We start from the raw sequence: 24,305 nt of genomic DNA, 5'->3' as shown, positions 1-24,305 counted from the left end.
TTTATAATATTTTTGAAATATCACTTTTCGAATAAGAACAAACTTGAATTTCACGTTTTACAACCGAGATATATACAAATCATTCATTATTATTTTTTAAGTGTTATTTTGCATAAAATAATAATTAAAAGGTGCTAATTTAAAAAAAATTCGTAATAGCAGCCGTTCGGCCTAACTTGTGAGGATTACAACCGGGATATTTGGAATCCTTTTCAATCATTTCCCCTAAAGTACCAAGAGTATCGTTTTGCGAGGTTATAAAAGTTTGTTTTTATAAAAATATTTTAAAAAAAATTTAATTTTACTAATATTAAAAATAATTTTTAAAAAATAATATTATTTTTATATATTTTTAAATAAAAAATATTTTAAAAGCAACCATAGCTACATTTAAAACTGTTTGGAAATATGCTACAAACTGTTTTTTTTATTAAAAATCAATATTTTTTTATGTTTTTATATTTTTTTTAATATATTAATATTAAAAATAAATTTTTAAAAATAAAAAAAATATTATTTTAATATATTTTTAAATAAAAAATAATTTAAAAAATAACTTTTACCACGTACCTACAAACTCAAACGCCGCCTCATCTAATTCTGTACGGGTCGTGTCATCTGGCTTGCTCTAGGCACGTAATCTACCCTTAACCCGTTGTCTTTCTTTGCATTCAGGGAGCAATGAAGGGTAGACTGTGAAACCTCTTATTTTTGCTGGGCAATCCAATCTTTGATCATCAAACTACTAAATAAATATTTTCTTACATATGGAAGGGTTGTTGGGCTTTGTGCGTTCACCAGCGGCTACTCCTATCGTGAGCCCTTCTCTGTTCTACCCTTCAAAATCAAAGAAAAATAGCTGGTTGAGAGCCAAACTCAACGCTGAAAATGACCCATTACTCCAAGCCGCCACTAGTGCTGCTTCACTTCGTTTCCAGGAAATGCATCGACCAGGCAAACCTCTTCTCTTTATTAGTTTATCTGATGCTGAGTTCTTTTTCTGTCGGCCATTTTGTCGAACAGTTAGATAAGAAATTGAGATAATGGCTTCATGTAGTCAAATCCGTGCAAACAAGCTCATAAGGTCTTTTTTCTAATACTATATAACGCATACAATGTTATATGTTGATACCGGTCTAATGCAGAATTTGGGTACCTGTCTTTCACATGGAGAATTACAAGCTGTATTTTAATCCCCAGTTTTTGGCATTATGATTTTTTTTTTCCTGCCAAGCCAGCACACATTAGTGGTTTGCTGTTAGCTGTGATTGAGGGGTGGGAACTTGAACCTTAGAACATGAAAACAGTCGTGCCTTTGAGGCATGAGTATTGGTCTGTCGGCTAAGCATTGACGTGGATGGTTAAATTAGCATTACTTGCTGATGATGTTCCAAAATTTAATATGCTAAGGAATGAGGTGTATGGATAGTGATTAATCATATGTTCATATCAATATTTCCTTTTTTTTAGCCCATGAAATATAAAATTAATGATAGAAGTTTTGATACCTGCAAAATAGTTCAGTGGGATTTAAAAATCCTCCAAAAATAAAGTTAATAACTTTAAATGAGAATGGTAATAGATGAAAGAAAGAGCCTTAAATTTCAAGAACAATAATGTTTGTTTTTATTTTTGTGTGATTAATGCTCTAAGGGCTAAGATATATAATTTTGGAGAGTAGAAAAAGTAAATCTAGATCTTGAAGAATTCATAGGGTATTTATAGTTCATGAGTCTTGTTCTTTTATAGAGATGAGGGGCTGAAGTGTTATTTTACCTTAATAACATTTAATGAGATAATAAATATCTCTTACATATACATTAATGAATGAACATTTTTATACACCTAGAGATGTAGGGAAATTAGGATGCAAAAATATAGTTGAGCCCATGGAGGCTGAGCTCCTCCTCTTAGTTGTATCCATAGGGACTGAGCTCATCCTCTTAGCTGAATCCAAGGGAGCTAGGCTCTTTTCTTAGCCGTGTCCAAGAGAGTTAGGCACCAAGGGAAGCGCCTAACTCCCTTGGGCATGACCAAGAGAAGAATCTAGCTCTCTTGAGTTCAGCTAGGGGGATGAGCTCGGTCTACTTAAAATTACTGACTTTATCATCGAAGGGTCTTTTAAATCCCACCGATAAGAACTGTTTTGCAGGTATTAGGACTTCTACCATCGATTTTATATTTCCAGGGCTAAGGAGAAGGAAATAATGATATTAACCACTATCCGAACACTAAACAACTTGTTCCTTGAACATACTAGATTTTAGGACATCAATCACTTGCAAATAGCTTATTTGGGCCTGCCATTTTATTGTTTGATAGTTGCTAAATTAAAACCTTTCAAAATGTGTTTTTGTCTGATAAAACTGTACTGTCAATTTTTGTTTGTTCTGAAAGAAGTAATCTTCTTAGGTTGTCCCATTCACTCACCAGATGAGTGAATATAAACAGAGCTTCTTGTTGCTTTTCCAGGTTAACATTTCAATCTTCTCGTGGCATTTTGATGTTGTACGAGGTTTGTGTATTAGCTGGCTGGAATGTAATTTGCATTGATTCTTGCATTGCAGAGCCTCTTTTCGTGGATCCATATGCTGGTTGCTTTGTTCATCCCGATGTACAGATGGATTCGAAGTGCTCACACCAGTATTGCCTTGCGACTAAATTCATTGATGATAAGTTACTACGTACAGTGAACCATATCGATGGACTCAAGCAGGTACTTTGCCTACCAAATTCAGGCTACATTGAACATTTTGCACCATTTTGAAGTAATTTATTGTTTTCCATCTGTACCCTGCAGGTTGTTTTGTTAACAGATGGGATGGAAACTCGGCCATATAGGCTTAACTGGCCAACTTCAACTGTAATATTTGACATATCCTCAGAAAGGATATTTAAAAAGTCAGCTGAAAAGCTTCAAGGTGATTGGTATATCACTAATTCAATAAATTTACAACCATGCCAGTGTCTTGATACATCACTCGACCATAAAGTTGTTGCTAGGGATGATTAGATTTGACATGTTAATCATGCCTGCGTTTTGAGTGTGGATCCACAGATTATTCTAAATATTACAATTAGGTTACATTCATTTGGGTGAAAAGGTTTTCATGTTTCAGGATTTCATAAGAAGTTAGAGGAGTATTGACATTAACTCCATCTGCAAATCTATACTCATCAAAATAAAAAATGTGGTTCTTCTACATGGATTTATAAATTTGAATTAGTTAGGTAAGCAGTACAAATGCTTGACACTATCTTCTTGAAGATGCTAGGTGTTGGGGCCAAAATTCCAAGAAATTGCTTGTTCCTTCATGTTCCTTTGGAGTCCTCTGATATACAACACAGTCTGCTTGCTAAAGGCTTTAATGGTAATCAGCCTAGTGTATGGGTCATCCAGGTGATTGAGGCTTCTATTTTTTTTATGAGGATTCCAATGTTGCATAAAACCATTTGACTTTGTTATTTTGTGAGGAAGTTGTTATAGCATGTAACTTTGTTTCCTTAACGAGGGAAATACTGTTATTATATGGGTTTACAGGGACTGCCTGTTATGACTTTGGCAAATTTCAAAGAAATTTTGTTGGTTGCCAGTAGTTTGGCCATGAGTGGATGCTTGTTCTTGGGGGAACTGCCTGCATGGTTGGCAGAAACTGAAATTGGCATCAAGGTCAGATTCAGACTTCAAAACTGCCTTTTCTTTTCTTTTACCTTCTCTCAATAAGCAAGGCCCTATCCTGTTGTCTGGCCTCTTGCACAGCCCAGCGCAGAGAAATGGATGAACAAGCTCTTCATGAGCAATGGCTTCCGAGTGGACATGATTGGCTATGATGAAGTTGCTAAGAGTTTAGGAAAGGAAGTATCACCAGGAGAATACAAGAATATATTATTTGTCGCAGAACAATTGCAATTTTCAGATGATCAGGTGTGAATATAAAGCACTTACTGTTTGATTCGTGGGTTGCTTGATAAGGGAGGGGGGTTAATTATAAAAAAAAGTCTTCTCCTAATGTTTTATCTGTTGATGTGAAATTCTCAAAGAGTGACCGTTATTTGGAATTTTAGGTATATCTATGTTAAGCATGTGTAACTGTGACTTGATATTTTGAGGGCTAGCGATTGTCAAATTATTTGATCTCAAATATTTCTTGTATAGTTCTTTAATCTGTTGTTAAAGGTTCTTATTGCATGGAGTTGTTTAAATATTTCTCAAACCATGAGTGTTATTCTTTATCATGGGAAATTGATGGCTAGATCATAAATGCCAGAAGCTTCACGATTGCAGATGCCATTATCTGATGTATTTGCCTTTTTTTCCTGTCAGATGGAATTTTGGAGGAGAGAATTACAAAGGGTTGAGGAGGAAGGGGATGAAGAAGGGTTCGAGGAGCTCTAAATTTAAACAAAGAACTGCATTACATTAACATCCTTTCCTCTCTTTCTTTTTTTTTGGCTCTTCTACTTCACTATTTTTTTAGCAGTTCTTCAGAACGTGTTAACCCAAAATAGAAGGTTTATGTAATAAAGTGTTCCCAAGTTTCTTTGAACCTCCAGTCCAAGTGGCACGTCTCCCTTTTTGTATATAGAGAGGAATCGAACTACATGAAAGCATTTTGGGATGGAGAGAGATCCAGGGAGAAGCTCAACTGAATAAAAGCAAAGAGCACTGATTTCTGGGATCCGGGAAGGAGAAGATCGCATCCGGTGTATGGTTATTGCAGTCTTATGTGTAATTGAATGAAGAACAACTCAATAAATTTCAGTTGTCATTTCACATCGAGGTTTCTTCTTGGTTTTTCAGCATGGGAGGGAGCAATGAGAGGAAACCTGGAAATGAAGTGAGTTTTGGTAAAATGATGCCCTCATTTCCCTGTATGCATGCATGCATGCATGGTTTACAGTGCAAAATAAAATCCATCGCATGAGCATTATTAAAAATCAGGCATGCCTTCATGGTTATTTGAAATTACTCTTAAAACAGACACAAGAAAATTATATAAATTAAATACATTTGATTTTAATAAACAAGGCTTTGCAGTGATTTAAATAAAAATTCAGATATCTACTTTTAGATTTAGAGGTTGAATATAGAAAATTCTTGGACTTCAAGGGTCAAACTAGAATGTTTTGTAGATTATAAGAAAAACATGTTTTATCCAAAGATTTATCGGTTTTTGTTGGTCAATTTAGATGGGAAAGTTCCCATTAAAGTCTTCGAATTTGTCAAGCACTCCTCAAAAGTCAACCTAAATTCAATCATATATATATATATCATGTCAGTGCAGACCCCATAATTCACTTAGCAGATGCGAGACATTCATTTACGAACAAATCCTCAATTTGGCAATGACACTTATGGACGGACAATCTCTACAAAGTACAAGCTTAATACAGCCTAGTGAATTCTTGACGAGTCAAGGTCATAAGCACGAGATGGAGCAATCTATCACAGATTCACAAGCACCAAAAGCAAGGAAGGAAGCTATGTGAACGGAAACAAACCCACAACTCGGACAAAGCCGGCTACTAATTTGTCTCACTTCCGACGGATAGTTACTTTTAGTTAGCAAGGAGCAAGACAAAGATCAAGCCAGTTGGCAAAGAACCACCACCTCATAGGATTAGCTGAAAAATCTCCTTTTTCTAAAAGGAAATATTCTCGAAGTGCCTTCGGATGGCCATTCAAGGCAGTATGCATAGCCACAAGCTTCAAAAGTAAGGAGAAGACAGGTGAATCAGGTGCTCTTATAGACTTCAAAAAAAAAAAAAAACAGAAGGGTTGCATTATGGATAGAGTCAACAGCACATTCAAATGATCTTTTGTGAAATTCAGATGATTCCTACATAGAAAGAAATCAAAATTCAGTATACACACTTTGCTATGGATTATATTGTTCAACGAAGTGGAAAAGGTCTATTCTATCTACATATATAAAAGAATTTGGCAAAATGAATTAAATACAATACAGAGCTATTAATGTCGCCCACTATAGTTATCTATCAAGAAAAGGGCCTGAGAAGAAAGCTCGAATCCTTCTTATCGACGCATGTATGCCTTTTCTTTTTTTTCCTTCTTAACTGATCATTGCCAGTATTGCTATCATCATCCAACCATTTTCATTGATAAGCAAATAGGATAGAACAGAAGCAATAAAAGCATGGTTTTAGTATTGACTGTTCTGTGAAGGTGAACATAAACGTAGGAAGAGAGAGCTTAGAGATACCAAAAAAATATGAAATCCCAAGTGCCAATCTGTTAATGATGTATCATCAGCTGACAAGCATGCTGATTTTTTCTGGCATATCTAGATTAGAGGAGCCGTGCTCCACATCCCGGTCTTCCTGCCTGAAAATTGATGTTGCCATATAACCAACTTTGGTAGATAAAACCCACAAGAAAATTGCATCCGATAGATGTGTAGGGCTGTAAGCTAAAAACAACGAGAAAGCTCGAAGTTTATTCAACTTTCACTACATAAATTTTCCTTGTTCGACAATTCATTATTAGCATTTGCAGACCTAATCCAACACAGCTTTGTAGCAAGTCGATCAATTCCTTGTTCGACAATTCATTATTAGCATTTGCAGACCTAATCCAACACAGCTTTGTAGCAAGTCGATCAAGCTTTCTATAATAAAAACCCTAGACTGACTATCCTCTCTCCCTGCAATTTTTATCTTTCGGAATTAGCAAGAGTAAGGGAAAGAGGAGTCCAAAAATGAACAGTGTAAGAGGCATCCACCTCTCCCTGGGTTGGATGAGGGAGACAGGTTGAAAGAGCGGTGGTCGTCAGAGATGGGAAAGCCGGCAGAGGTTTGGTGCTCTCCAGTGTAGCCTAAGAGTGAAAGTAACAGCTCGTGTGACGTTTCTTTACTTTCTGTTTTTTTAATTTCTGGTAAGGTGGTAATTTTATACAGTCATTACCATTAACATAGATACATGACGCAATTTCATTGGATGGAGTGGTAGGAATCCTTGTAATACTGGAGTTATTTTCTTTATTAACAAACGAAAAAAATGCCTTATATATATATATATATATATATATTAAACAACGAGCATGAGGGTTGATTGACGCGCTGCCGGATTACGGGGCTCATGTCACAAACATTACCAAGTAAAACTTGACTTGGCCTGATCTCTTAATTTAATGCCCCAAAAAAGAGCCACCTCGAGCTGCCTCAAATTCAAAAATATCGAAACTTCATGCATCCCAAAAATTGGCAAATACAGGAACTCTACACAAAATCCAGGACAGAGGAACCGCAATAATCTTAGCCTATAGAAAACATCGTGAGCTGAAAATGCGGTCAGTCTTCTTCCCCTCATCATGACTTTGCCACTACTGCCTTTACTCTGCCTTGGCTCCGATTTATCCTTTGCTTCTGTCCACTTTCTCTATGCTCCTCCCCTCTTTCATGGGAATCCACATCTTCATATCTGATTGGTTTAATAATCAGCCCTTGTTTTTTCACCACCTGCATGGGATGCCTTCCGGATTAGAGAATAGTTGCGGCAAAATAATCGAGCATCCACGAGATATAGAGAAAGCATAACATATACAAATGCATTTTAGCCAGACTCGTCAAATTTTTCATAATACAAAGACCTTCCACATCCAAAAATGAACAATCAAAGTTAATCATAAGAATATAGGAATGTGGATTTGTGAGAAAATCACTCACTTCAGGCCGATTAAGAGCTCTGACAGCTGTTGCAGGATTGAATTCAGGCCCTATAGGCATGCGGATGCTCTGCTCAAAAACTTCCTTCGATGTGAAGGGGTAAGGCAGTGTTCCTGTAAGCAATTTTTCTGCCTGCAAAATCCAAACAGGGTACAGATTATTTAACTACCACAACAAATACCAAAATCTTTGGACCTACAAGGTAAACAGCACAAAAGGGCAACCCAAGCTCAAGCTAGCAAACAATCACTTTGATACAAGAACAGGAAAACAGTCTTTCATCTTCACAGCATTTCACAAACGATGATTTTTTTCCTAAACAAGTAGCATTTCAACTTAATCAATATTACAGTCTCAAAATAATACTCTCGTTCAATTGAAAGCTTCTTAGCCAGAACTTAAAGGACACTGGTTTTTATATTCATTATCACAATGTGATTTTCAACACGAGACAGCAGAAAAAGATGCCTGGTGAATCATACAACAAACATCACTAACCTTTTTATCCAACTTCTCTGAGATGATAACATGTTTAAGATGTGCATCCTTCCTTTTCCTCAGAGCCTCATCCCTTTTTCTCTTTGCATTTTCATGCTCTTCCAAAACCCATGAAGGCAAACCTTTCTTTTTCTGTACCCGAGTCCATTGGCCCCAGCCAGGAAGTTGAACAGGTTTTTCAGGTTCAGGATTTTCCTCGTTCATAATTTCCTCTTTATCTTTGCTAAATTCTTCTTGCACATCATCCCCTGCAAAAGCTTCACGTATAAGCTCTGCTTGGGAAGGAAGCTTGTAAGATGATTTGTGCTCTGAAGACAAAATCCCATCCAGCATCTGTCCTTCACTATCCGCATCACTATCCTCCCCTACTTCCTTCAGGGTTCCAGAGAAGAGTAAAAATTGTAAGAAGCTGCCAATTATAAGAAGAAGAAAAAGAGTACAGCAGATGAGGTCATACCTCTAATTCTATATCTCGATTATGGGTAACAGGTTCAACAACTTTCCGAGACCTTTTGCCATTGGTGTCAACTTCATTTCGACTGCTGCTCATCTGCTAGTTATGTGCAGTTTATTCTCAGGTTACCCAATCCATCCATATGGAAGAACAGATACAAGTTTTAAAAAAGAAGGCAAACATTACCTTTTTCCATGTGTCTGAATGAAGCATAGAAACTTCATATGTCGTCTTGGGACCTAGGTCTTTAACAAGTTCAGAAATCTGCAAAGAATTATGTTTTTCAGGTTTGCAGCCTCAGCAAAAGAGATACAATTTCATTATAGGCTGGAAAGAAACCAAAATCCATTACCTTCAAAACAGAATCCCGAGGAGTGTTGGCATCTACATCAAGCAAAACAGAATTGACATCGATATTATTTTGCACATCATCTGTTCTGCCTAAACCAACATCAATGTCTTCTTCAGCTTCCAACTCAGCTTCACTATCACTGGAATAACTGCTTGATCTGATCTTATTTTTAGGTTCTATAACCTGCATTTTAGATGCACCAAACACCCTTCGACCACTCACACTGCCTGTTTTTGTAATTTCTGCCCCATCTGCATCCTCCAGCTGCATCAATGACGATTCAAACTCTTGAATAGCAAGCCTACCTTCTTCATCAGCTGCTTCCTTCTTTTTCTTCAATGCCCTTTTCTATACCAAAGCAAATTAAAAAGAAAAATAATGAGAAAAGATAGAAAATTTATTTAAAGGATCCATAGAAAAATCTTAGGGAAGAAGCAAATGACTGGAAGAGTATCATTTTCAAGCAAGGTGTCAAAGTTTCTCCCTGGGAAGAGAGGAGCAAGAGGGGAGGGGGTAGTAAGAAGGCAAGCATCAGTTTAAAGAAGAGAAGCATATAAAAAGCAGACATTACCATGAAAGGTAAAGACAGGACTCCCGAATCAGGCACTTCATCATCTTCTTCTAATACTCGTCTTGTCTTCTCTCTTGCTTGTGCTAGCAACTTAGGTGCCTTGTCCTCTTCTGAACCACCTGCATTTTCGCTATCTTCTTCATCGCTGCTGTCATCACTGCTGCTACTGTCATTCATAGAGTTCATTTTCCTAGTCAAAAGAGCATGCTGATGGAGTTGTTCAGCCATAGCAGCTCGAGTACCTTCATCTTGGGCATCCAAACCACGCTTAACAATACGTTGTGCCCATTTCGATTGGTTTTTGTGCCTTAAGGTCATGCGTTCCTGCATCAAATGTACAAGGATAAGAGTGAGCATTTGAGTTTCATTAATTATCTTTAAAATTTTAGGGACATGAGGAATTTGTTTTTCAGAATGTTTTTGAAAACTATCGAAATTTGGATAGTTTTTTAATTATTTCAATGGTAACTATAAATTTTTTTATAGTTTCATTAATCATGATAAGAGTTTCAAGGACATAAACAGTTTGATTTTCCGAATGTATTTATTAAATATATAGAAAATGATCAATCACCTCTGCACGTTTGAACTCTTGCTTCATTGCCAGTTCTTTGGCTTCTTCTGCATCCATCGGCATTCCTACAGATCCTTTCAATCTTTCTTTCTTCAACAACCGATGGTATGTTTTTGATTTTATCTTCTTGACGCGTTTCATCTTCACCTCATGGCGGAAAAGAAGGCTCCGCATTTTTGCAATATGATTTCGACTGTTTACGTAATCTTCAAGGGATATCTTCCAAGCATCATGAAAAATATCAGTTTTGCAATAAAATAAAGAAAAACTGCAAATCATGCATCAATATGCATACAATTAAGCCTGATGAGACAAACAATTTTCAGGCACCCAGGCACCAAAACTATGACAACCGATTTCTCAAAGCTAAAAATTAAACAAAAATTGTCCAGATCACCCAACCCCTACTCTGAGCACCACCTCTTTTTTCCCCTACTGTTCTCATATGCAACTGTTATCTTGAGAATCTCTTTGCTGATCGAGAAAAAATACTCAAACAAATAAATAACATATTTAAAGTATTGGATGTTTGCTTTTAAAGACATAGAGAAGATCAACCTGAGTCAGAAACGTGTGAATCAAAAAATGGCAAGAAAACTGCAAAAATATGGGTAACAGAAAGAACACAGGAGCATAGGTGACCTGCATATAGAAAATATTAAGACACTAAATTGAATCAAGCAAAGAATATTTATGGCCTCCATACCTTATTTAATTCAAGAAGCCTTGAGCCATCTTCTTTATGAGCTGCCATAACCTTGTCATCATTAACTAATGAAGACATTTTCTTCTCAAACTCAGTTCTAGGCTCAAATTCGGACGCTATTGCCCCTACAGTTGAAAACCCTGAATCTGTATCTTTATCAAAAATAATGGTAGGTGCCTCCCTATTCCTCTTGACCAAAGGCTCCCATCTTGTAATATCTTTCTTTGATTGTTCATAAGCAGCGTTCCTTTCTAACCTGTCTCGATCCTCCTTGGGAAGTGGAGCTTGAAGAAGCTTTCCTTTTTTCTCCACATGACGAGTTATATTTCGAAGCTCTCTATAACCAGGTTTTCCTTGAATGCTTTCAAGAAGGTCTTCAATAGCAATGCGGCCATCACCATCCAGAACATCACGAGTAGGATTATATTCAGACTCTGGATATCCCTCGGATACAACAACTTTGTTTTTCTTCCGGCCTGGGAACAGCATAAGATTCGGGGCCATTCAAACCTCTAATTACTAAAACACAAAAGCAGCAGGCAGATATTTTATGAAGGCAAATATATGAGGTGAAAATAGTAATGCTGTAACCTTGACTAAGTTTATATTCCAAATATACAACACAATAAGAATCCATAAATGGATGTAAAAACAAGACACCTACTCAAAAACAACTGGAACCCAAAAAATAATTACATGAGCATGAAGAATGTTTTCCTCTCAAATGGTATCCCCTATACATAATTCATGTCTGCATCTCTGAACATGTCTAGATGTAAAAGATGCTTACACACATTTCAGCTTCAAGTACCCTAACTTCATTGGTAAACAAGTAAGCATGCATTGTACATGAAAAGAATATCATGTACCCTACTAATCTTGAGAAATGGAAGTGATACCTTGAAAGGCCTGACTTGGCATTCCAGTGATTCCTTGCAACATCCTCAGATGCCGTTCATCATCTTCATCTTCAACATCATCACCAAGTTGATCTAGGTCTCCCTTTTTACCCTTATGGTCAGCAATCTTTTTTTCGCCACCATCAAAGTCATAATCGTCGTCATCCGATTCAACATTCTCATCCTACATTAATTGAAAAAATATTTGAGATACCATCTAAGAAAACCAATGTTGGTAGATAAAAAAAGCCATCATTTTAGCAAAATGAGTAGAGTTAAAAAAAAACAGTCAATCAGTATAGCAAATTCCGATGCCATCAAGAAATAGAACAACATCTAATAACACACGAAATCCACTCTTCTAAAGTAAAATCCAGCAGTCGTACTAGCTGTTAATTAAACAGAAAATAATTTTTAGACAAGCTATGCTATGAATAAATATATATATATATATATAGGGAGAGAGAGCTAGAAACCTTAAAATCCTCAGGTAACTTATACTCGTAATTCTCAACGGAATCGAAGCGGCGGTTCTTCTTTGATTCCTCTTCAGGCACTTCTTCCTCGTATTCATAAACGTCGCCGTTAATACCTTCATCTTCTTCACTGCAGGACTGGTCATTAGGGTTGATTCGATCGAGCTCTTTCCTAAGAGATTGAGGTAAGCGTGGACCGGTTCGCCTTTTCTCGTCCTCACTCTTGCCGTATTTTTTGCTGAATTTGGACTTTTTGGTAAATTTTTGTGGTCTATCATGTTTCTTACCGTCTCTCGATTTTCTCTTCTTCTCTATCATCTTCATGGCTTTGTATTTCCAAATGCTAGATTAGTTCGGGTAACAGCGGCGGTGCTTGTAAAATCTCCACTCAAAGTTATACACGCCTGCCTAGTTGGGAATTGGGATGGATGAAGAGACGCCGTTTTGTAGAGGAAGAAGGTTAGGTTTCTTAAGCGACAGAGGCTCCAAGGTTTTGGCCTTATGGGTTTTATATAAACTACGTCGTTTATCTCCTGGGCATGAGAAGGAATTGTCGAGTATATTCATTTATTGTACCGTAAAGGCACAAACATTTAACTAATCATCTTGTAATTAATCATGATTATTAAAAATAAGAAAGGTTCAATCAATTTTCAAATCAGAATGTATTTTTTCTATTCCATTGAAGAAAAACATGCTATTTAAGCTGTAAAAAATATAATTATTAAATTCGGACTGGTCCAGTGGATCAATCCAGAATCTGGTGAATAGACCGGTTCGGATAAGGTAAAAGACCGGGATGAGCAAAAACCCGGCAAAATCCAGTTGACCCGCCAGGTTGACCCATGACCCAGGTGACCCGGCAAAACCCGGTTGAGACTCGTTTTTCTTTTTTAAAATGTGTTTTTTCTCCTAGCCAGAGACTCCTTTTTTATATATATATTTGTTAGTTAGTTATTATTTTTTCAATATGGGATTTAAAAGCACTTTAGTATATATATTTTATGTTCACAAGAAAAAAAGTTATGTTTTTTCAATTAGAAATAAAAAACATTTTTAATTTAAATACTTCAACTTAAAATGATAAAATATACTAACAAAGTATCTTTTCAATGTAAAATAAAAAATCTTTGGAAATAATCTTTAAAACTTTATTATTTATAACATCTATAACCTATATTCACATGAATTGTTTTTTTAATTTTTTCATATGAAATTTTAAAACTTCAATTTTTTTTTAATTTTTTCAGATTGATTCCGGTGGACTCGGGTCAACTCGTGTAATCTGGGACCTGGCTCCTTGGCCGGGTCAACCCCGGATCGGGTCTGATAACAATGGTAAAAAGTCATTGCGAGTAATCATGAACTAAATCAAACTATTTATATCAATCGCTCTAAATTGAAGTTAATTTTTAATATAAAAGAAAAGAATATCCACATTATATAATATCATGGATTTTTTTTAATTGAAAAAAATAGATATGTTTATTCTTACTAAAATAAATTAAGAGAGTGTGTGTATGTGTGTGTATATATATATATAAATGGATTAATAAATAAATAAAAGGTTATTAATGCTAGTTAAATACTAAAATGAGAAGATAATCTTCTTAGTAAAAACAAAAGATCTTGTACATGTAAATATTTCAACCCAATTATCTTTTTTATTTTATACATTTTTATTTATTTTCTATTATAGGTTAATTCAAGTTAATAAGAACAAATAATTTTTATTTTTATAAATGCATCATAAAAATACAGCTTATTTATATGAAATATAAGAAAAACATTATAAATAAATTACAATAATCTCTTTGAAGCATTATGAAATAAAAAAACAAATTCAAATTATTTTTTTAAAATAGTTAAACTAAACTATTTAAAAAATAGAGAGAGAGAGGGGTTGTCATTAAATTTTAAATAAATAATAATAATGAAAAGTTAAGCTCTATTAGCCCTAACAGGTTAGGCATGCGCCTAGCTAAACTGAAAAGTCTAGTCGCTCTTGATTTATTACCGCTCTATCTTTTTTTAACGAACTATATATCATTTATTGAATAGACAACAAGTCTGGACAATTTCTGATCATCTTTAATAATTGAAAAATCAAGTTTCGAGTTTTCAAATCCTAAAAACTCATTCTTAACTTCTTTTCACTTTAAAAATACCTAAACAAAATCTCATAAGCCTAAATAAATTCATTCTTAACCCCAAAACAACCTCTAATCAATAGAAAAAACTTAAGAAACCATGATTTATTTTTCCATAATGGTTGAAAGGGCACATCACCTCCATTGAACTCCCCTTGCAATAGACAAACCCATTGAAACTAAAATCAACATTTTTTATTGCTAGAATATGGCTAATCAAACTCTTTCTCTCCTCTTAACCTTTTTCTTTGACCTTTTCTCTCCTTTCTTAGCGTTTAGAGACCAAAACATGAAGAAAAAAAAAATTAAGCTTGGAGATAAGATGTAAAATGCTAAAACAATAGGGACAAATAATACTTAAGAGACCAAAGTGAAGTTTTATACACCAAAATTAAAAAAAAAAGGCTTGTTTTTTTTGTTAAATTTGGTCCTTGTTCTTATAATTTTTTTTTAAATTGCAAACTAAAATTTTATTTTGCAATGTCGATCTTTAATTTATCAACGAAATATTTCTTAGCAATCATATGTTGTCGCTACCCGACATGAATACGAGACCTCTGAAATTAAAGGGAAAATAAAAAAAAATGGAGTTGTCACCTAGTTTTTAAGAAAACTAAGAATCCTGAAACATGAACTAGTTCTAAAAATTTGAGTAAGGGGTTTTTTTGTGTTTAAAGAAAGATAAACATCACCCTTATTGCATCTTTTCTGAAGAAAATGTTACCTTAGTCATGTGTTTTTTCCGAAACTTGTTTTATGCATGCCATTAACTGTCTAATTTTTTTATAAGCTTACTCACAAGTCATTTATTATTGATCAATTTTTTCTAGCTAATGTTGGACCTTGAATCAAGAGTGCCGCAACTCAATAGTTTTTTTATATATCTTTTTTCAATTAAAATCAACATGTTGAGCCTATGTCAGTCTCTAAAACTAGGAGACTCATTAATCTAGTTGTTAAAACTAAGTTTAAAAATGCCATTGATTTGATGAAAAGTCACTGACACATTTTTGAACTCATTTTAGGGTTAAAAGCATCATACAAGATTTACGTTTGTCCCTAAAACTAGGCGACATGTCAACCTAAATATTAAAAACATGTTTAATAAAAATGTCCTCAATTTGACAAAAACTTGTCGATGTAATTTTTATTCTTCTTCTAAAAAAATATTTACATTGAAATTATATACTAAGACCATAAACGTGCAATATAAAATATTAAAAATGACATCAAATTCCAACAAAACAAATAAAAAAAAATTCACACCAAACATAACAATTCAAAAATAACATCCACACACAACTTAACAATTCAAAAACAACATTAATACACATTAATTTTCATATCGAGACCGAACCATTACGCCTTAGATAAACCTGTTGCAACTCAATCCTATTTTTCCACTCCAAATTTTTTCTTTTGATTTTCTCTCTATTTTATTTCACTCCATTTCCCCCCCTAAAATTTGTCTCCTCCCCCTCTCTTTCCTCTTGATTTCCCCCCGTCTTTTTTTTCCCTACCATTCACATATTTATATAATCCTATCTAATAATATTCTTATTCTTTAATACCCTTTTTCTTTTTCTTATCGTCTCATTCTCTAGAATGTTCTACTAACTTCTTTTCTCTAATTTTCTATTTTCTACCAAATTAATGTTGAAGGATAAAATAAAATAAAATAATATAACCTGTTAAACTCGCGATCTAAATCATGAGATCAAAATAACTTCATAAAGATAAAATAAAAAAATACAAAGCTCAATTTCCAACAAATCCAATGTTGAAAGTTGAAATCGAGAAGAAAAAAAACGTAAGAACGAGACATCTCCATAAAAAAAATTGAAAAAAAATTAAGAAGCTCAATTCCCAAACAACATAATATTGAAAGAAAAAAAACCATAAAAAAAAGAACATTGAGTTGTTGGAGGGTGAAATTAGAAAAACAATTCCAATTAAAAGGGACAAAAAAAAGGGAAATGAGAAAACCCGAGCTAACCTGCTAAATCTACGATTTAGGTTATGAGATCGGGATAGTCCAATAGAAAATAGATAAAAAAAAATTATGAAGCCAAATTATAAAAATATTCAATTAAAAATGGATAAAAAAATGAATAGAGTCAACCTGATTTAGCCTACTAAATATGTCATCCAAGTCATGAGATCGGGATAATCCTATAAAATAAAATTTAAAATAATTATGAAACCCAATTTTCAACCAACAGAATGTCGAAGAATGCAATAAAAAAATCAATTAGAGAAAGCGGTAAAAATTTACCTGAGTCAACTCGAGCTAACCTATTAAGCCCGCGACCTGGGTTAGGAGATCGGAATAAATTCATAGAAAACAATAAAAAAAAATAATATGAAACCATGATTTTAATAGATCTAATGTTGAATGTTGAAATTAAAAAAAATTAAATCCACAAGACCGATATATAACCCCACAGAAAAAAAAAATTACGAAACACAATTCCTAAAACAACTTAATATTAAATCATAAAATTAAATAAAAAACGAAGAAAGTAAAGAAAATAGGTTGGTGAAGGTTTACATAAAAAAAAATAAACAAAAAAAAGCATATTTTATGGTTGTCGCTATAGTGATTTAGCCACGTTTCTTTGAGTGTTTTGTTAATAATAATAATAATAATAATAATAGGGATTTGTTTTTAATAATTATAAAATAAAACACACTATCTGTTTTTTTTTTTTTTTTCACAATTTATGGTTGAGTTGTAGCTAATATAAACAAGTCAAGATTTTTAAGTTATAGATCTAGATGGAAAGAAATATAAATAACGATGATAGGAAGGGCACATTAATTGACGAAGAGCAACAAGCAGAGAGATGTCTGAGCTTATTAGCTCCTTTTTTCTTCAAGACTATTTGATCCATTATTGTGGAATCTTTGAAAATTAATAAATGTCAATTATTCATATTTAATGTATCATAAATCTTCTCCTTTTAAAATCTGGAGGTAAAGACAATTTTTCTGTATAACTGGATACATTGAATTTTTCATCACCTTTAAAAATTAATTACTAGCTAGTTTATATTTATACAAAAATAACTTTATCACATTGAATTGAACTAAACCGAGGAATATTTTGCACGTGCCCTGCAGTGCAGCACTGTCCTGTACCATGGCAATGACGCAAAGCACTCGCAGAAACATCTAGTAAATGCCTGCCCGTTAGGGCTCCTAACTCGTTTTGTATATGCATGATCTTGCAAGAAGGTTCAGTGCAATATCTTTAATCAAATTAGACAGGTGAGCTTTAGTGAATAGTGACAGTGAATATATGTGCACATCAGTCCCCACAGATCTAACCAGATCAGCCATTGTTACCTGCAACATCCATCCACCAGCGGTGACTGAAGAGGTGAGGAGCCCGTGTTGGAGAAGAAGAGCGCGTGCAAAGTGTAAGCACTTCATCAGGATTTTGCACGTGCCCTGCTTCTCCAGCAAGGAACCGCTCGCCCATTAAAATTTCATACAATTGGCTAGCTTGCTGAAATATAAAATGTTAAGCTAGTTCGGTTGTCTGAAATGTCTGTAAGAAACTCGTTTATTTATAGGTGCGAGTGTCGGGAGGGAGATGGGGAAGAGATACGTGCAGAAAGAGATTGCTCATTGCTTCATTTAAAGCATAGAAAAGGAGTAGTGCTGCTGGGTAAATTTCAAAGTGTTGTTAATGGTGTAAAAGAAAATAAATAATAAAAAAAAGAACCTTGGCAGCCATTATTCGCAAGCCATGCTATCATGGTGGGTCGAGAAGAATTCAAAGTAGAGGAGATGTATCTAAGGAAAGACCAAGAATGGTCATGTCATGCCTTAATTTCTCAAAAGCCACCAAACCCTTTGTTCTTTGCAGGATCCAATGCACTAGCTATCCTAGTCGAAACAGACAGAGCACAAGCTTCTGATGAGTCTGAGATCTATTTATGAAACAAGACAGCACTCCTTTTGCCTTGCAGTATTACTAGCCTTTGGATCAAGAATCTCGTGCCATGACTAGGTCCCATGGTTTTTTAGGTGGGGTCACATTTTTAATTTCTATCTCTTGGGAGGAGAAAAACTTTTCTGGTGCAGTGCAAGCAGTGAGATCAGAAGAATAATGTATGATGCACGTAGGGTTTGCGTGTTGGTGCATGTCTTTTGAGTACATGAGTTCTTGAGACCGAGCTGGGAGGCTCCCTAGGCAGATATGATTCCCTATATGGAGTAGGCTCCTGGCCATCCCCATGATTTATGGCGAGGTTAATTTTATAGATGGATCCAGTCTTCAAGCAGATTCAGTCTCTAACGTTGAGCTCAGTAGTCATTGAGGTGAGCCAGGCCGCCGGCGTAGGGTATGGTTACAGCTCATAATCAGACTACAGCCCCATACCCTTCCTCTGTAGGAACTTAGCTAAGAGTGGAGGAGCATGCGTGTTTTTTGATGTTGAATTGAAATGAGAAACGAATCTATACTGCCCATTCCTCCAACTTTGAATGTATATCACGCTCACATTATAACGCTGCTTCGGCATTTTTAGGAGAGAACAGCACATACACAGCGTGTGATTTTTTCAAGACATTTACGTGACCTTGGCAAAACAAAACTTATGCCCTTTTACGTGCTAACCATCAAAAGCTTCTTTGAATTGAAGATGTAGATTAATTAAGAAGCTTAATTACAATAATCTCTTGGCCATGATGTTTTGTAGCTCTTACTAGCTAAAATGCTAATGCAGAACAAGGAGCAGTGCTCTAAGAGCTCGTTTGGGAACGCGGTGTTGGGGATTCCGGCTCCCCATGCGCGGACCGGGGGTGTACTGATAGTTGCTCAACGGAGGGTAAAGCACACTGACACAATATTTTACGTGGTTCGGCAAAACCGCCTACATCCACGGGAGAGGTTCATTTTATTAGAGATAGAGAAATGATACAATAAATACATGGAGGAGGAGGATTATATCCACTCTACTCTACTCCCAGCTCTCACACACAGCTGTTGAAGCTGCTGCAATGGCAGCAGGGCTGCTGCCCATGGCAGCAACTCTTCTTTCTCTCTTCTTCTCGTCACTTCACTCTCTGCACTCTCACGTTCTCTCTCTCTCACTTTGCTCTCAAAAACATGCCTCTTTTATAGGCAAATATGGTGAGCCTCTTCAGCACACTTGTCAATCATGGTGGGACAAGAAGGCCTTAAACCATGCCACCATTAGTGGCACTAATGGAGCAACCACTTGCTTAGTGGTGGGGTATTGCCACTAAATGGCAATATCCTAACAATCACCCCCTTTGCCATTTGTGTGGGCAATTGTCCTCTTGCTTCTTCAGCACGAGCTTGCATTCTGCATCTTTTCCAAGCTTACCATTCTGAGAGCGTCTTCAACACAACATTCCCCTTCGAGCATATCAACCATGCTCGGTCCGGAATGATTTTTCAAGCCTTACACCAAGGCTTACAACACCCCCTCAAACAAATATTTCCAAGTGCGACAGTCATTTAGTATTTCAATGTGATCACAAGCTCACCACTCTTCCAAGAGTCTACTCATCCAGGAGTTGCGCCTGCCCTCTGTTCCACCCTAGGAACCACGCCTTACTTCTCCTTGAGTCTCTCGCTCTTAGTCGTAAGAGTCCAGGTAGCTCTCCACCTTTAACCATGGGGGCAGCCCATTAAAGGTTGATCCATATCTGTCTTCATACTCTGAGTATTACAATGTCATTACCGAGCTCACCACCTTGACAAGAGTCAACTCGTTCCCGGAACCTGCGCATGCCCGTCTGCTTCTTCATAGCAGCCGAGTCTTAATGCTCCACAAGTCACACACTTATTGTCCAAGGCAAATGTCTTCTAGCTCATTGATCTTTAGCATGGGGGCAATATCCATGAAAGTCAATCCTGCATTTGTCTCCATACTCATCATAGCCACTTCATTGGCTATACACCTGTCCACTCATATCTAGCCATTACATTGGCTCTGGGGTTGTTCTGAACTGGGCTTATATCGTGGCCCACACACCTTCTCCTTAGGTGTCTTCGCCCGTTGTCATAGGGCAGTCTGATCTGGGGCTCATATCAAGGCCCTCACACCTTCTCTAAGGTGTCTTCGCCCGTTGTCATAGGGCGGTCTGATCCGGGCTCCTATCTTGGCCCTCACACACCTTCCATCTAAGGTGTCTTCACCTTTCATAGGTGGCCGCATCCTCCTTCAGCTGAGATGCTTCAAAATGGCTCCAAAAGTCTCTACCACCATGTGCACTTATGGGAGAGATTACTACCACTGACTACATAGAAAGAGAAAGTTGCGGTATACTCCTCGCAATCCTCCACCTCGATTTCTATGTTTGGAGCTTCTGTGCCTTTCTGCTTGACAGCTCCACCTACACCAACTCTCTTTGGTGTCTTCGCCTTTCATCATAGGCGGTTGCCTTGTATCACAGGCATTTGCACCCCCTCAATTAGGTGCCTCTGCAACAGCTCTCTTTCCATCCTTGCATGCATTGGAAAGGTCTTCGCCTGTTGTCTTCATTAAGAGCATAAGAGACTTCCTGTTGTACAAACTTTAACAGTCTCTGCTCTGAGCTTCATCTGGGAACTCTTCTTCTCCTTGCACCTGTTGTCTCATTACAGTACCTCGTTGGATCTTACGGGTACTCATGCACAATCTCCGTGTGCCCTCGTGCAATTTCTGTTCTCCAGATTTTTCCCCTATTCCTTGCTTATGTTTGACAGCAGCTCATCCTGTCATAACACCTATCCAAGTCAAAATAGGGTGCCAATCTTTATCCCCTTGCTGTATTCCTCTTCCATTATCAGGGTCTTCATCAATTCTCCCCTCGAGAAATCACAGTCACCGAATCTAACTTCTTTGGAGAAATCACCACTTCATCAGATCCTTGATCATACGGAACCCAACTATTCCCTTGTGCCGTCATCCTGCTAGTCGTCAACCGTTTCATTACAAACTGCTATATATACGAAAATAGTACCGTATGGATAATCCTTCCACTAAGCAAGTTCCCAGGAAAGATTGGAGGGGTCACACTGGTCCCGCTTAAAACCCAATCTCCTAGACAGAACTTCTTAGGCCATATCTATCCATCGTACTGTCTTTTCGTATATACAACCATTTGCTAGCTTTGTCCTGGCTTTCCTTTACAAGTGATCTGGAATATACTGGTTTAACACATGATTTCTCAACATCTGGCGAGACTACCAGTTCTTAGATTCGTTAAGATTGGTCTTCATCAATTTTCACTCTGCACCTCTAATTGTCCACATGATCCGGTGTCCAGAGTGTCCCAATTTTTCCTTCCCTCAAGGCAATTAAAATTCTCTCCACTTAGCAGTTCAGCACATGTAATTGGGTAAACATGTGTGACATGTTCTTCTTCATCTCCATCGACCACCATGATGACCTTCAGATGCCTCCTCATCGGGCAATCTCTTTTGTTAATTTACCACTGCCACTTTTGGTCTCAAATCTCAATGATCGGACCGTACCATTGCATCCGGAACGATCAAATTAGCTGGAAACAAGTTTGAAATCATCCAAATCGCATTTCAGACGGCTAGGATTTGATCAAAACAATTCTGGCCTGATGAACGACCCAGATTCAATCTCAGATCCGGTTGCACGTAGACTCTGCTGCACAGAATCTTATCCCTCGGCTCGCGTCTCGGCTTCAAAACGGCTCGGCTCAACTCGGCTCGGCTCGCGGCTGATGATGTGGCAGGTGGGTCCCACTTTGCTGACGTGTCTGCTGACTGGTCGATGATGTGGCTGATGACATGGCATGCCTACTGTGCATGCTGACATCACACTTACATCAGGCTGATGTCATCCCTGGCATGCCTACTGTGCATGCTGACATCACAATTATGTCATGCTGACGTCATCCGTATCCGGGTCAGTCACATGGGTCGGGTCAACTGGTATTCGGGTCGGGTCAGCCCATCCGGGCGAAGAAGACGCGTGGGGCGCGTCTGCGCGCGTGGGCAGACGCCCTGCCGGAGAGTGATGGAGAGTGCGGCCATGTCCGACGTCCGATTTTGACGTCGTTTTCACCAGTGGCTTCGTCTCGGCCTCCTCTACACAATGATATGGTCAAAACACCATTTTGAGAACTTTCATTTTTGAGCAAAAATCAAACACCCCTCTAAACCATGTGCTCTGATACCAATTGTTGGGGATTCCAGCTCCCCATGCGCGGACCGGGGGTGTACTGATAGTTGCTCAACGGAGGGTAAAGCACACTGACATAATATTTTACGTGGTTCGGCAAAACCGCCTACATCCACGGGAGAGGTTCATTTTATTAGAGATAGAGAAAGGATACAATAAATACATGGAGGAGGAGGATTATATCCACTCTACTCTACTCCCAGCTCTCACACACAGCTGTTGAAGCTGCTGCAATGGCAGCAGGGCTGCTGCCCATGGCAGCAGCTCTTCTTTCTCTCTTCTTCTCGTCACTTCACTCTCTGCACTCTCACGTTCTCTCTCTCTCACTTTGCTCTCAAAAACATGCCTCTTTTATAGGCAAATATGGTGAGCCTCTTCAGCACACTTGTCAATCATGGTGGGACAAGAAGGCCTTAAACCATGCCACCATTAGTGGCACTAATGGAGCAACCACTTGCTTAGTGGTGGGGTATTGCCACTAAATGGCAATATCCTAACACGCGGCTGCGGCGGCGTTCCCAAAAAAATTGAATGTTTTTTTCACTAAAATTTAATATGATTTGTATGTTTTGGATTGTTTTGATGTGCTGATGTCAAAAATAATTTTTAAAAAATAAAAAAAATCATTGACATGCATTTTGACACGAAAAGTTATTTGAAAAGCACCCACAACCATACTGCCAAACACGTTCTAAGAGAACATGAACATCAAAGACCAGCTAGCTAGTTAAGGTCTATGACTATGGAGTGAGCGCGCGATCTGAAATGTACTTTCTAAAATGGCTGGATTTGGTGTCTCTCTTGAATCACCATTTTTGTCCTGTGGAGGAAGAACATAGATTCTGGGATGAGGTCATCATCAAATCTATAGGCATAAATGCTAGCGTGTGCACCCTTCTCTTGTGGTGTTGTAGCAATAAATGCTTTATTTGGTCATGCACTCGTACATCTTCAAATACTTTTCAAACTCAATCATGCTCCCAACAAGTTAAATTCTACAGTACTTGATAAGATTGTCAATTACATTTCGGTAATCATTTTATTTTCTCAATTTAAATGAAATATTTTGGTTTTAAAGTGTTTTGTCATACTATATATATATATATATATATATATATATATATATATATATATTCAACAAATATAATTTAAATTCAAAATAAATTAATTATAAATTATATAATTCAAATACAATATCAAACAAATAGAACTTTAACTTAAAAAAATTCAACTTAAACAAAATATCAATTTGATTTAATAACTTTTCAAATCCGGAACAGAACATGTAAAATGAAACCGGAATATTCTGGTCAAAATTTATCTAAAAAATCTAGAACAAATCGAGATTTAAAATGAAATAAAAATTATTTTATTTTTAAAATTAGCATAAAATATTTTGATCATCCCATGCAAAACAAAATGGAATTAACAGCCTTGTACTTGAGATGCTTATATTTTGACTCTGCCTCCGGGGAAAAAGAAGAAAAAAAAGGAACGCAAACGAAAGCCTTAACAAGAGGCAATGGGGATAATTAAGCTTCTCTTGGGATCATTGAGCGAGTGAATTAAGCTAATGCATGTAATGAAACCCTTATATATGATAAGCTACAATTACAGCCCTGCTTTTCCCTACCTCTGCATAGATATTAGACAGGACTATGCTTACATTCAATTTCTAATCTTTGAAGTGTATGCTTATATTCAATTTCTATTCTTCGACTAGCAAAGGATACTAATCTCATACACGTCAACTCATTTT

At 36.7% G+C, this 24,305-nt stretch overlaps 2 protein-coding genes across 3 annotated transcripts; one reads left to right on the top strand and one right to left on the bottom strand.

Annotated features, from left to right (window-relative positions):
• Positions 1 to 595: 595 nt before the first annotated feature.
• On the top strand, positions 596 to 4,774 carry LOC7487787 (O-methyltransferase 1, chloroplastic). Of its 2 annotated transcripts, none has more exons than XM_002301446.4 (7): positions 596 to 954; positions 2,568 to 2,716; positions 2,801 to 2,921; positions 3,276 to 3,400; positions 3,542 to 3,670; positions 3,761 to 3,925; positions 4,325 to 4,774. In XM_002301446.4, exons 1-7 carry the CDS (start codon positions 768 to 770, stop codon positions 4,394 to 4,396), a joined length of 948 nt encoding a protein of 315 aa, XP_002301482.2. In that variant the 5' UTR covers positions 596 to 767; the 3' UTR covers positions 4,397 to 4,774. The 2 variants fall into 2 exon arrangements, with proteins under 2 accessions (XP_002301482.2, XP_024450641.1); XM_024594873.2 differs by lacking the exon at positions 596 to 954 and adding an exon at positions 2,041 to 2,472.
• A 2,328-nt stretch (positions 4,775 to 7,102) lies between these two features.
• On the bottom strand, positions 7,103 to 12,699 carry LOC7478845 (uncharacterized protein C57A7.06). Its single transcript, XM_002302681.4, has 11 exons — positions 12,217 to 12,699; positions 11,741 to 11,924; positions 10,842 to 11,317; positions 10,136 to 10,354; positions 9,562 to 9,885; positions 8,991 to 9,338; positions 8,825 to 8,902; positions 8,642 to 8,734; positions 8,185 to 8,556; positions 7,687 to 7,818; positions 7,103 to 7,479 (listed from the first exon to the last, which is right to left on the bottom strand). Exons 1-11 carry the CDS (start codon positions 12,538 to 12,540, stop codon positions 7,330 to 7,332), a joined length of 2,700 nt encoding a protein of 899 aa, XP_002302717.3. The 5' UTR covers positions 12,541 to 12,699; the 3' UTR covers positions 7,103 to 7,329.
• Positions 12,700 to 24,305: the final 11,606 nt, after the last annotated feature.

This window comes from Populus trichocarpa, chromosome 2, assembly GCF_000002775.5.
Source record: "Populus trichocarpa isolate Nisqually-1 chromosome 2, P.trichocarpa_v4.1, whole genome shotgun sequence".
Lineage (NCBI taxonomy): Eukaryota > Viridiplantae > Streptophyta > Magnoliopsida > Malpighiales > Salicaceae > Populus > Populus trichocarpa.
Note: the sequence above shows the minus strand (reverse complement) of the source record. Positions and strands in the feature narration are given on the sequence as shown.

Bases quoted from the DNA above. Each gene is read 5' to 3' on its own strand.
- LOC7487787 (XM_002301446.4), top strand. From the start codon at position 768: ATGGAAGGGTTGTTGGGCTTTGTGCGTTCACCAGCGGCTACTCCTATC. The intron at 2,717-2,800 runs GTACTTTGCCTA...TGTACCCTGCAG, and splicing joins ATATCGATGGACTCAAGCAG to GTTGTTTTGTTAACAGATGG. The intron at 3,401-3,541 runs GTGATTGAGGCT...ATGGGTTTACAG, and splicing joins CTAGTGTATGGGTCATCCAG to GGACTGCCTGTTATGACTTT.
- LOC7478845 (XM_002302681.4), bottom strand. From the start codon at position 12,540: ATGAAGATGATAGAGAAGAAGAGAAAATCGAGAGACGGTAAGAAACAT. The intron at 9,886-10,135 runs GTGATTGATCAT...CATTTGATGCAG, and splicing joins AAGAGTTCAAACGTGCAGAG to GAACGCATGACCTTAAGGCA. The intron at 8,735-8,824 runs GTAATGTTTGCC...CATAACTAGCAG, and splicing joins ATTCAGACACATGGAAAAAG to ATGAGCAGCAGTCGAAATGA.